This window comes from Mobula hypostoma, chromosome 18, assembly GCF_963921235.1.
Source record: "Mobula hypostoma chromosome 18, sMobHyp1.1, whole genome shotgun sequence".
Lineage (NCBI taxonomy): Eukaryota > Metazoa > Chordata > Chondrichthyes > Myliobatiformes > Myliobatidae > Mobula > Mobula hypostoma.
Window position 1 is genome coordinate 58,516,729 of NC_086114.1, and position 13,272 is coordinate 58,530,000.

A 13,272-nucleotide genomic window follows, 5' to 3' on the forward strand; every position below is an offset into this window, starting at 1 on the left:
GTCAATCTCAAAGGCTACACTTTTTCATACTACGCCGACATTGACTTCTACTTTCTCACTAGTCTCATTTTGAAAATTTTCGTATGAATGCAATGAATAGCTCGGTTGGTTTGTTTTCTGGAGATTTTTATACCCTTAACACCCTTTTATTTTATTCTCATCACAGTTCTTTCATTGACAAGCTCTCTCTTCCACAGAGGCACATACATTTAAAAAAGCAATGCTCATCTCACCTGAAACGATCGTGTCAGCTGTGGTGTGGATAAGAATGTCAAACTTGAGTTGTTACTTGCCTTTGAAAATCAGGAGAAATGACCCTCCTGATAACGGCACAAAATAATTCCTGTGAATATTTTTCCATTATGAATAAAATCTATTCTTGAAACACAACCTACAGACTCAGTTTCAAGGAACCGTCATCTCATGCTCTGATGTTTATTGCTTATTTATTATTATTATTCATTTTTTCTTTTGTATTTTTACAATTCGTTGTCTTTTTCTGATTGGTTGTCGTCAGTCCTGTTGGATGTGATCTTTTATTGATTCTACTGTGTTTCTCATATTTGTGAATGCCTGCAAGAAAATAAATCTGAGGGTTGTATGTGGTGACATATACGTACTTCGATAATATACTTACTTTGAACTTTAAATAAAACTTGTTGTCAGCAGGCGTTTGGTTATATTGCCTTCAGAGCAAGTGCAAAACCTTGCAATTGTGGTGGGATAGTAAGCAGGGAAAAAACATGCATTTCTAAAGCACCTTTCATCAAGATGTGCCCAAAGATCTTAGCCACAGGAAATACACGTCAAATTTGCTGGTGAACGCAGCAGGCCAGGCAGCATCTCTAGGAAGAGGTACAGTCGACGTTTCGGGCCGAGACCCTTCGTCAGGACTAACTGAAGGAAGACGAAGGGTCTCGGCCCGAAACGTCGACTGTACCTCTTCCTAGAGATGCTGCCTGGCCTGCTGCATTCACCAGCAAATTTGATGTGTGTTGCTTGAATTTCCAGCATCTGCAGAATTCCTCGTGTTTACGTTTTTATAGCCACAGGAAATGTGTTTTATTATTACTAGACATAACCAGATAGGGTATGTGCTTATTTTAGTTATCTCACTGTTCTCCTTGTTGCCCCTTTCCATCCCCGCTCGCTGTCTCCTTCGTAGCTCCATTAGGTCCATGAGCTGTGGGACCTCAGGAGATGTGAAGGCGATCACTGTAGGCTGTGTATGCCCATTCTGAAGATTGGATGTAGCCCATGTTAACACATGGTCTTAATGAATTAGGTCATTTGGTCCTTGTGTTGTGAACCACCAATGTACAGCTGCTGAAAGAATTCTTCTTTCAAGACGTTTTCACTCATCTGTACAAATAGAACCTAAACAATCTACACTTCTCTGCGAGTATGTTACCTTTGGGAAGCTTAAACAACTTTGAATGGATGAGGGATTTATTAATGCTCTGTAAAATTGCACAGGGTTGTCAAAGTAACATTTATTATCAATGCGTGTATTCTTTATACAACATTGATATTTGTCTCCTGACAGGCAGGTACAAAGCAAAAGAACCCCAATAGAACCCATTAAAACAAAAGACCCAACATGCAGAGGAGAAAAAGGGGGGGGGGAACATGCAAACAGTAAAAGTAAGCAAGTAGCATTCAGAACTGAAGTTCACAAAGGTGAGTTCACACTGTAATAGTTGCAGGCCACAGCCACAGTTTGGTGCAGAGAGATTGTGCTGTTAATTGTAATGTTGTAAGTGCATTCAGCCTGGTTACTTTAATGGCATTGATATTAATCAGTTTTCAGGGTAATTTTCTTTTTTTCCTTTAAAGGTAATAACATGTGAATGGTGCAATAAAAAGGGTCTCCTAGCAACAAGTGCCAATGATGGAACTGTTAGAGTATGGAGTGTCACTAAAAATCATTATACTTTACAGCAAACCTGCATTTTCAATAAATCGTGAGTAGCATTTTACATATTAAAATACAGAATGTGGGTGTCACTGCATTTACTGTGTACTTTTGCATTTTCTGCTTTTATTTTGGATTTCCATTATCTGTGGTATATTACTTTAGTACTCATGCTTTAATGGGTTGGACCTAAGATTATTAACTTCCACCAGTCACGGGTACAACCTTTGGACTTTAATGACTTCAGCTGATGAAGAGTTTACCCCGCTTTCCACTGACTTCAGTTTTATTCCATGATGAGTCAAATGCTGCCATGGTGTGGAAGAAATTCTGGTCTGGAACTCATTTGTTCTGTCGCTGTTTGCACCATTGGTGTAAAGTGTCTGGACCTGAATGATGCAGACTAAACACAAGCAGGCGTCAGTGAGCAGCTCAGTAAAGAGTAAATGATGCTTGATAGAGTTGTTGGTGCTCTCTTCCATCACCATTGTGATGATTTTGATAGCAAACAGACATCAGGGGTCTTGATGCAGAGTTTTGATTCGAAATATCGACCATCTCTTTTCCTCCATAATCTGCTGAGTTCTTCCAGCCATTTATTCCAGCAACTGCAAATCTTGTATCTCTTAGAATTAATTTGATTGGCTTTGATGTCAATGTTTTTGGAGCAGCTTGGCATGGCATTTAATTATACTGGCTTCTATAAAGGCAAGGTCTCAGGAGGAGATTGAGATGGACCATCTCCCGGCACTTTAGATTAATTAAAAATGCCTCGAGCTTGAATTTGTGCTTGTGGTTCAAGGCTCTGTTGTCATTGAGCGTAGGGTTTCATGGTACTGCTTCCTCCTGTTAAGGGTGGGGAAATTAAACCTTGCACAGGATGTGTCAGAGCCTGCAGGGCTTTGATCTAATCTGTTAGCTTGACTCATAGATAAAGCTTCCACTGTTTACCAAACATGACAACCCATGTGCATGGCAACCTGACTTGGTTGCAGTTCAGTTTTAGGTTAGACCAGTGCTGCTCTTTGCAAACTTTTCTCATTGAACCAGGTTCAGTCCGATGGCTGCGATTCTCCATTTTTCTTACATCCATGTGCTTAAGAATCTCTTAAATGTCCCTGTTGTATCAGCCTCTACCACCACCCTTGGCTGTGTGTTACGGGCACCTACCACTCCATTTTAAAAACAACCTAGCTCTGTCATCGCCACTCACCTTAAGCAGATGTCTTCTAGTATTTGCCATATTCTCCCTAGGAAAAAGGTGCTGATTATAAACATTACTGCATTTTAAACCACTTAATTGTGAAGCATTTGTGGATATGATCTGATGAGTTTTATATACATGGAAGTTATTTCCTTATTTCTTAATGAAAGCGGAGCACTTCGACCCCTCAAACATGCTCCACCACTTATGGTTTCATCCTGATCTGACACACACAATGACTTCTGGTCACTCCCCCTCCCCCTTGAGAATGTTCTGCAGTTGCTCAGAGACATCCTCAACCCTGACACCGGGAGGGAACACACTACCCTTGTGTCTGCTCCCCTAACTATCGAGTCTGCTGTCACCTTAGTTCTCTGTGCCTTCACCCTTCCCTGTTGAGCCTCAGAGATCAGTCCTGGTGCCACAGACCTGGCTGCTGCTACAGCCTTCTGTTGAACCAGCAGCAAACTTAACAGTAGTTTTCTTTCCAGGGGAATTGCCAGAGGAGAATCCTGCACTAACTCTCTACGTTGGTAGTCACCCAGCTGCTGGTGAATGGAATATACTAAATGCTGTGTTTGAGGAATCTGCAACATTGGCTAGAAAAAGTCTGAATATAGTTCCACAGTTTCAAAAAATAACTTGCTAAAGAACAAGGGGTTGGGGGCTAAAGTATCTGTGAGGCAAAAGTATCCTGACCCTCTAACTTTCTCCAGCAGTTTTGTTTTAGCCTCTTAAATCCCAGCATTTACAGTCTCTTTTGTCTCCATGTTCTTCGGTTAGTTGTGGGAAGCTTTTCCAGTTTTAACATCTTTCTAATGTTACGTACCCCGTAACTGGGTTGCCAAACCAGCAGAAATGGAACGCTCGTTGGAGTCTGGATTACTAGGAACTAATAAAGTTTTATTAAAGAAATAAGTAATACAGTACACTAATCGTAAGGATATAAATGTAACAGTTTAGCAATGATAATGTACACATATACACAGAACTAGGGTAATAGGAATCATCCAAACTCTATCGCAGTCTAGGGGTAAAATGATCAGTCTTAAGTGAAGCAGAGTTCAGTTCAGTTTAGTGCAGTTCGCAGTAATCTCTGTTGTCGTACCGTTGGGGGGGGGGGGAAGAGAGAGAGAGAGAGATGCAATTTGGTTTCAGGCAGACCTTTTGATGTCTTCGCGGTTGGTTTCAAGCAGACTTTTTGATGTCTTCTAATCCCGCTGTGGTCACCGACTGTGACCCCTCTGTTCCGGATACGATCGTTCTTCCGCGGTGACCCCGGTACCCAGGCAAGAGCAGACACACACCCCAGGTTCCCACTGATCGTACCTTTATACCCTGTGAGCCTCTGGTCAGTTCCTGCGAACTGGTCCTCCAAACTCCCACCAACTTGTGGGGGCACACTGCTCTTTCCAGGGTCTTGTGGTATGTCGCGTGCCTTAGCAAACCTGCTGCTTTTATCCCCCTGCTGGGGTATCACCTGTCCATCAAACTTCAAACAGTTCAGGTTCAAAGCAACTGGTCTGTCAATATCTGAATTGTGTTTCTTTCCCGTTAATCCCTCTCTTCTCTCTTATTAGCACTTTGAATGTTTCTCCATTGTCTTTCTTATCTCTCTCATTAGCATCATCCGTCCGGTAGCTCTGCTGGGCGTCACACATGATACTAAACACAATGAGAACTTTGCAGTATGGACTAGTCTGAGTGTGCCTTTGTCAAATCTCTGTCATTTTTATGTGCATTATGTAATGGATGGGCAATAGTGACTGACTTGATAGGTACTTTATTTAAAGATGGAGCACCTTGCTACGGGTCTGATAAGGGTGGCAGATTTCTTTCCCTTGGTCATTTTAGTGATTAGGGTGGGTTTTATCAATACAGTTGTCCCAGCTTGATGGGATTTGAATAAATGTGTTTGTCTAATTACTCTAGCAGAGTCATTACTATCCTACCTTACTCCTATGGGTTATTTTCAGTAAACACAAATAAAGTGCATTGTGACTCGCTAAGGAGTAGTGAAAATTGGTTTGTTTTTTTAAACAGCGAAGCTACCTCGGAGGATGTGGGCTGCACAGGGTCTCCTTGTGATCCAAATTTGTCTCTTATTTGCTGGAGCATTAGCGGAAAATACATTGCAGCAGCTTTAGAAAAGGTGGTCAACATCTGGCAAGTCACTGGTATGACCTTTTATATCTTCGTAAAGTTTAAAATTGATAAATGTAGTGAAAAATGAAATCAAGCACTACAAATCTCTACCTACTTTTTCTTAAAGGATGCTCAATGCTGTTAGCCATTTTTCCTTCTGCAGGAGGTAAGGGACTTCTGGACATCCAGCCACACTGGGTGTCTGCTCTCGCCTGGCCAGTCGAAGGTCCAGTAGCAAGCTGGGCAGGTGACACTTTAGAAGTTCTACTTGTGGGGCGAATTGATGGATCTCTAGGGCTCATTGAGGTGGTGGATTCCTCTACCATGCACAGACTTGAACTCGAGCATTGCTACAGGAAGGATGGTAAGTGCCCCTTCTGGAATTTTGCCTTGTTTTGTCAGTAATTCCAACCGTCTCTAATTCCTATCCAACCTAGGCTAATAGCTCTGTTCCAGAGTTTTCATATGCAGCCTCAAAATGGACATCCTATTGAATATTGGCCAATACTTTGGTATTTATTCCTGCCAAATCTCTCTTATTTAGATTTTGTATTAACAGGGCAGACAACGATTAGATTTTAGAAGTAGTGTTTTATATTTATTCATCTCCCATATACAACTTAACTTACCATCCTTACAAAAACTTCACTTCGCTCAGTCCTGAGCCTTTTGGCTTTGTGCCATTGAAGTCTGGCAAAAACAATTTTACTGGTTTGCTCTTAATAAGAACAACCTTTTGGGGGAAGAGAATTACCAAAGGGCACAAGATTTTAGTATCTCCAAAGCCTCATCATTGTATCTGTTCCTTCATCAGTGTGGGCTTCATTGTTCAAGTTTTCCTTGGATAGACAACATATGACCTTTTTTTAAGGCACTGGTGGCAGTAAAAGGTGATGGTTGAGAATATTTGGGTCTCTTCAGTGATAACACTTCTTTGCAATGATCACACAAATGAACTGTAATTTTACCTTCCTTTTAAAACTCATTCTGATTGGCATTAGCATCTCCTAGAGTGGTGGGGTAGAGGTACATCTCTACCAAAGGTGGTGTCAGGTGTTTCCTTCCCTCCGCTAGCCTGCAGATCACCCTTGGGTAAGGTGTAGCACCTAATCATCCCCCCCCCCCCCCCCCGGTCAGGGTCATGTGAAGTCATGGGAGGAGGTGGTCGATGGTGCATATTACATGTCCTGGTCATTGGACCACTGACGCTAGGCAGACAATCTCTGAAGAGTACTGCTAATGGCTGGGGTCACCCATCTTGTAAAGACGCTGCCCAGAAGAGGGCAATGGCAAACCACTTCTGTAGAAAAAATTGCCAAGAACTATCATGGTCAAACTCATGATCGCCCACGTCGTATGACATGGCACATGAATCACCACATCATTGATCCTGTTGGTACTGCTGCATCTCCACTAATCCTCTCTCTATTCCCCTTTGATCCTTTCTGTGCATAAACTCAATAGTCATTTTGAGTGATGCTCTACTCTCAACTCCCATTTCCCTTTCAGTCCTCTGCCATGCAGTCCTCCTTCAAGTCACTAGTTTATAATAGAAATTGAGGTGTGAGAAACTGTGCCAGAACCCTCACTGAGTCTCTTAACACCATCTTTGAAGGGGAAAGGATATAAGATATGTGCAACTGAAGATACTATTAAAACAGAAATTGTGACGTGTCCAAGGCCAAGCAGCATCTGGGGATGAAGTGTGAGTCAGCAGTTCAATTGAAAGACATTTGTCCAGAGACATTAGCCATTTCACTTTTCAGAAATGCTACATTAGATGAAGAGAGCAGGCAGTGAAATTTAATATGGGTCATTCAAGTCGTGAGCTAGTCATAACATCATGTGTTTACAGTTATACTCTTCTGTCTGTAAAGTGTCTTCCTCCTGAACAACTACTTGATTAGCGCAAACTTAGTTTTGTTTAGTGGAAATTCTGGTTCTTAGTAGTGTTCAAAGTAGCCACTTCCTCCCATGCTATCTCTGTCCAGGTAACAGACACCCTCTGCAATTGTGACTCCTGGCCATCAATCGTGAGTGAGCTATTTGGGTTGTGATAGCTGGATTCTATTCTCATTTAAGTTCAGGTACACTTTCTGGCGGTGGGGTTAAAGAGTTCAAAATCTGTCCAGTATTCACCCACTCTTTACTTTCACTGCCCAGGCATTAAAGCCAATTATAATGTCTAGTGCCCTCTAGCTGAGATATTGTGATCTAGGTATTAATGGCAAAGTCAGTGGAGCAATAGAAGTTCCAATTTAATGCCTTCGTATCTTTTTGTTATTCCCAGCACAGCAGGAGGAAGATTTAAGTTTAAAAGAAGCAGTATTACCAGAAGTTTTCTTTAGCTTGACAACTTGATAAATCTGTTTTATGCTAAGTTGAACTATTAAGTACTAAGTAAGCAATTGTTTTTGAGGAAAAGATATTGGTCTAATTTCTGAATTATTGTACCCATTTTCTTGTACACGTTTATAGATTTGCAGCTTTCCATTTAGGAAGCAATTTATTATGAAGTCTTGTAGTGGAATGTTTGACAATGATTATCTGTTCTGGTATATGGGGTGTTTTTTTCACAATTGCTGTTTTTATCTTTAGTTGCTGTAATGTCTATTGCATGGTATAGTGAAGATAAGCCATTTGCAGTCGGATATGCAGATGGAAAGATGCTGATTGGCACAAAAGAGCCCCTGGAGAAAGGAACAGTTGTCATGATTGATGCACACAAGGTATGTGTAAAAATCCAAGATGCTGACACTGAGCTGTTCCTATACATTACAGTGGCCAACCTTTTCACATCCCTCCCTCTCCCCAGTGGTGACCCTCTCAGTAATTAGGATCCATGACGATCACTTTGATTTGTCCAAATGATTAATGGGTTTCAGTGTGAGACTACACGTGTACTTGTGTAGAGTAAAGTGCGGAATACTTATGTGTCAGTCTCTTAGGAGAAATACGTAAAGAGTTAAAGGAAATGTGCTGAAAACCTTTGAGGTTTGTGCATCTATATCATTCCAATGGCCAGGTGAGGGTCCTGTTTATAGTAGATAAACCTACATGGAAGAATAATTGTCACCTGTGCCAATACCTTAAGAGGAGTTGGGTCAGAAGATTTAAAATATGATATTGGAATGTAGCAGGTAGTTTGCTGTCGCAAGGTACTTTTGATACTCCAGGTTTTGTAAATTACCATGGCAGTGATGAATGTGGTATGTTAGAGGGCTGGTGGGCAGCTGAAAGCTACAGAAAGGAAAATGCTACCAATGGAGTGTGACGGTAGGGATTTGGTTAAATCCAGTTACAGTGGATTCCGGGTAATTGGGCCAGCAGTTATTCAGGGCAGCTGCTTATTTGAGACAACTCTTAAAGAACAAAAGCAAATCGAGAAAATAGTCGGGATTCCCTTCATTTATTTGGGATACTATGCCACTTTATTGAGACAGGCAACTGTTGCCAAGCATTTTCCAACTAGTGTCAATCACGTGCACGTTGTGTGGCCGTTGGGCACTACACCATGCTTCGAGCAAACAGTTTTTAGATAGCATCACTTGTCTGTTAGTGTTCAAAAAGCTTTGATGTTTGTCACTGATAGTTGGCGAGAAATAGGCAGTAAGACAATTCAGAATTGTTTTGCTCATTGCGGTTTCAAACATTTAGGCTTCACTGTTTAACAAAGTTAAAGTATTGAAGGTATGGACATAATTTTCAATGTTATAGCAAAAATAGAGATTGGGAGGATATAATAACTGAAAGCATTGTATGAAGGCAGTTCAGTTTCTGCGCTAGGTACTGCCACTGACTTTGTTCATTTACACTCAATCAAAAAAGAACACGTCAGCAAACACTGAATGAACTCCACCATCATTAACTACTAGCTAATATTAAGCTAGCCAATAATATTAAAGAGGATACCAAAAGTTTCTTCAGATACATCAAGCATAAAAGAGAAGTGGTTATCGGGCCGCTGGAAAACAATGCTGGAGAGGTAGTAATGGGGGGGGGAGGGCAAGGAAATGGCGGATGAACTGAATAAGTATTTTGCATCAGTCTTCTCTATGGAAGACACCAGCAGTATGGTGGAAGTTCCAGGTGTCAGGGGTCGTGAAGTGTGTGAAGTTACCATTACTAGAAAGAAGGTTCTTGGGAAACTAAAAGATCTGAAGGTGGATAAGTCACCTGGAGCAGATGGTGTACACCCCAGAGTTCTGAAAGAGGTGGCTGAAGAGATCGTGGGGGCATTAGAAATGATCTTTCAAGAATTACTAGATTCTGGAATGGTTCCGGAAGACTGGAAATTTGCAAATGTCATTCCACTCTTCAAGTAGGGAGAGAGGCAAAAGAAAGGAATTTGTAGGCCAGTTAGTCTGACCTCAGTGGTTGGGAAGATTTTAGTTGATTATCAAGGATGAAGTTTCATTGTACTTGGACTACTGCTACGTCGACTCAGGCCTAGGAGGCCGGCGTCGGGCAAAACTTGGAGGCACATGATAAAATAGGCTTTATACAGCATGATATCTTCAAGGGAAAATCTTGCCTGACAAATCTGTTGGAATTCTTTGAAGAAACAACTAGCAGGATAGACAAAGAAAAATCGGTTGATCTTGTGTACTTGGATTTTCAGAAGCTGTCACACAAGACTGCTTAACATGCTACAAGCCGATGGTATTACAGGGAAAATGCTAGCATGGATAAAGTAAAGCAGTAGTCGATTGGTAGGAGGCAAAGAATGGGAATAAAGAGAGCCTTGATGGTTTCCTAGTACCTCAAGTTCAAACTTACTGTCATTCAACCGTACACATGTATACCACCAAACGAAACAACCAAGGTGCACATCACAGATAGCATAACACATACAGTTATATGACCACAAATAAGTTATCAAATAATAAGGTGCATATAAGATACAAATTAAAAAGTAAACCGTATAATGCTACTGGTGCTACGTACCTGGGGGAAGTTGTTTCCCATCCAAACAGTTCTGTGCAATTATTTAGTACTATCATAAGAGGCTACTGTGCAAAAATCTATAGTATCAATAGCAAGATCAGTTAGAGTGCTGACGTACATTTGCAGACTTTCATATAAAAATTTTAAGTAAAATTGTATGTCTTTGCAGGTAGCAGAATGTAACCTTCGTATGTATTCTTTTTCTGTTTCCTCTGTGCACTAGGAAAGTATCACTTGTGTGAAGTGGGATCCATTAGGGCAGATGCTTATGAGCTGTGCCAAAGAAACCACCATCAAATTATGGAGCTTTATAGATGGCAGCTGGCACTGTCTACATAAGCTTTCTCATCCAGCATCGGTGAATACTGTCACCTGGTGCAGTCATCTTGGAAAAGGAGTCAAATTGCGGCTCATGTTGGCCAGGTAGATATAAAGGTCTACACTTTCAAAACATCTATTGTTGCTGAAAATCCTTCGTTGTTTCCATTGATTCAACATTCACTCAGACATTTAAGCTCAGGATGTTATTACGAAATGAACTCTTTACCAAATCATGTTACACTTTGCCATCCAGCTATCATTTACTACTTAATGTTAATTAGTGGACTTCCTTTAAATATATTTTCAAACCAACCTGTGTACATGATATTGGTTTTACGCTGCTGAACTGTCGTGTTGTTCCAAATAACGCACACAAAATGCTGGAGGAACTCAGGCAGTCAGGCAGCATCTATGGAAATGAATAAACATGAGTCCTGATAAAGATTCTTGACCCAAAATGTTAACTGTTTATTCGTTTCCAGCACTTTATGTGTGTTGCTCTGGATTTCCAGCATCTGGAGAATCTCTTATGTTCATGCTGTTCCAGTTAAGTCGTCCTGTAAGTCACAATTATTTCTAGGAAAGGAAAGAAAAGTTAGTCTTCCAAAAGACTTTTGACGTACCCTCCAAGAAAAGTTTTGCAGCTGGGATTTATGGACTTCAAACAGCGAAAGGGAAGGAAGTAGGGGATACTGGTGAGAGGAGAGAGTTATAGTGAAGAAGACATTGAATGGATCACTCTTGGGTCTCCAATGAGTTCCCTCTTATTCTTGGTAAATATAGATAACTGATCTCACTGCAGGGCAATTAAGTTCCCCAGTGGTACTGAACAAAGTGGAGATGGTATGGCAGCACTAAGCAAGTTGTCAAAGTCATACAAGTAGAATTATAGCCTTTACATCTGGGATGGCAAATGCATAATAAATTAAAAGAGTTGGAACTTGAAGGCAGCAACATAGAGATTATACTCATTACATGAAACAACAGTGCATTTATTTAACATTTTCAATAGAATAAGTGGCTGATGATACTTCATGGTGACTGAAGATATGGACTAGTAAGAGCAGATTTAAGTAAGTGCATCAAGTCAGGCAAGTGTTGAGGAGTAAGAGGCTTTTGAAGGAAGTTCCAAGGACCTGGGAATGGTAGAATGCTGGTGAAGTGGACAGTTGGGAGTGAGTGACAAAGTAGACCACACTTGGATGATTTGGTAGTGGAGGTTGTAAAAACTGGGGTGGGGGGGGGGGTGCCCGACCCATGGTGGGATTTTTCCATTATGAAAATAAATGTTGCAATCAGCCTGAAACTGCAAGAATGCTTGATATGATTCAGAGTAATTTGGACAAGATGTAATTTTTTTGTTCACTCACTGAATGTCTTGAGTGTGGGGCATCATTGGTATTGAGTGCCTGGCCCTGTTGCCCCTTGAATTTTTTTGCCTGCTGGTGAGAAGAGGAAGAGATGGAATGGTGAACAAAGATGCAGAAGTTGTGAGTTGACTATGAATACAATAATTTCAGTCTTGGACAGTACAACACTAAGGCTGAATTACTTGTTTAATATTTGTAAACCTACAGAACATCCCCTGAATTTAAATGTAATCAGAGGTAATTCTGAAGTCATGAGCAGGAACCCTATCAAAAATCCTGACAATTGCAGATACAAAGATGTAACCCAAACTGACCTTTACCACTCTTTGAAGCAGTACTTCTACACAAAGTTCTGAGACATCTTCTGACACAACATAATATAAATAAACTTATTCCTGTTTATACTGCTTGTAATGTTTAATGAAATATTAAAGATAACAACTGCAAAGAGAGAATTATCTTCACTTGTATAAGAAGACAAGGATGCAAGAGAATGCTAGGTAAAAAGTTTAATGGAAGATGCTGAAAGTTAGAAACAAGAATAAATGCTCCCCGCTCTCTGACTGGACCATAAGATGTAGGAACAGAATAAAGCCTTTCAGCCCATTGAATCTTCTCTGCCATTCCATCATGGCTGATGTTGTTCCCACCCTTTTAGAGTATTATTCCCATCCTTCTAGAGGTAGTCATCATCAACAATTTGAGCCATGTCATACACCGTGGGCGATCATAGTCTCTGTGACCATGATTGTTCTTGACAATTTTTTCTACAGAAGTGGTTTGTCGTTGCCTTCTTTTGGGCAGTATCTTTACAAGACAGGGGACCCCAGCCATTATCAATACTCTTCAGAGATTTTCTGCCTGGTGTCAGTGGTCGCACAACCAGGACTTGTGATGTGCACCAGCTGCTCATACCACCGTCTACCACTGGCTGCCATGGCTTCATATGAGCCTGATTGGGGGACTAAGCAGGTACTACACCTTGCCCACGGGTGCCTGCAGGCTAGTGGAGGGAAGGAGCACCTTACCCCTCCTTCATTAGAGATGTATCTCCACCTGTCTTTTAGAGGTGGTCACTTTAATTATTCAAGCATGTGCAGTACTTTGTTTTCACAGTAGTATCCCTGAAGCAGTTTTGTATTTTAACTGAAAAAAGCTTAGAAATTAATGGATGTACCAAATAATCTCAACAGAAGAGACTATAACTGCTGGAATGTGGAGCAACGCACAAACCCAGTGAGTCAAGTAGCATTGGTGATGTTTCAGACTAAAACCCTGCATCAGCACTGAGAATGGAGAGGGGAGATGGTTAGCACAGAGGAGAGAATAATGCCCATTGTAAAAACGTTCGCTTCAATTCAGTAAGTCAT

The 13,272-nt window shown here is 41.0% G+C and overlaps 1 protein-coding gene across 9 annotated transcripts in view; it reads left to right on the plus strand.

The window, feature by feature from the left end:
* Nucleotides 1-13,272, plus strand: part of herc1 (HECT and RLD domain containing E3 ubiquitin protein ligase family member 1) — a 270,719-nt gene that overhangs the window by 208,688 nt on the left and 48,759 nt on the right. For all 9 annotated transcript variants that reach the window (XM_063070950.1, XM_063070953.1, XM_063070952.1 and 6 more), the window contains 5 exons: nt 1,837-1,964; nt 5,163-5,296; nt 5,428-5,628; nt 7,863-7,993; nt 10,435-10,634. In XM_063070950.1, the coding sequence (XP_062927020.1) occupies nt 1,837-1,964; nt 5,163-5,296; nt 5,428-5,628; nt 7,863-7,993; nt 10,435-10,634 (794 nt within the window). The remainder of the gene's footprint in view (nt 1-1,836; nt 1,965-5,162; nt 5,297-5,427; nt 5,629-7,862; nt 7,994-10,434; nt 10,635-13,272) is intronic.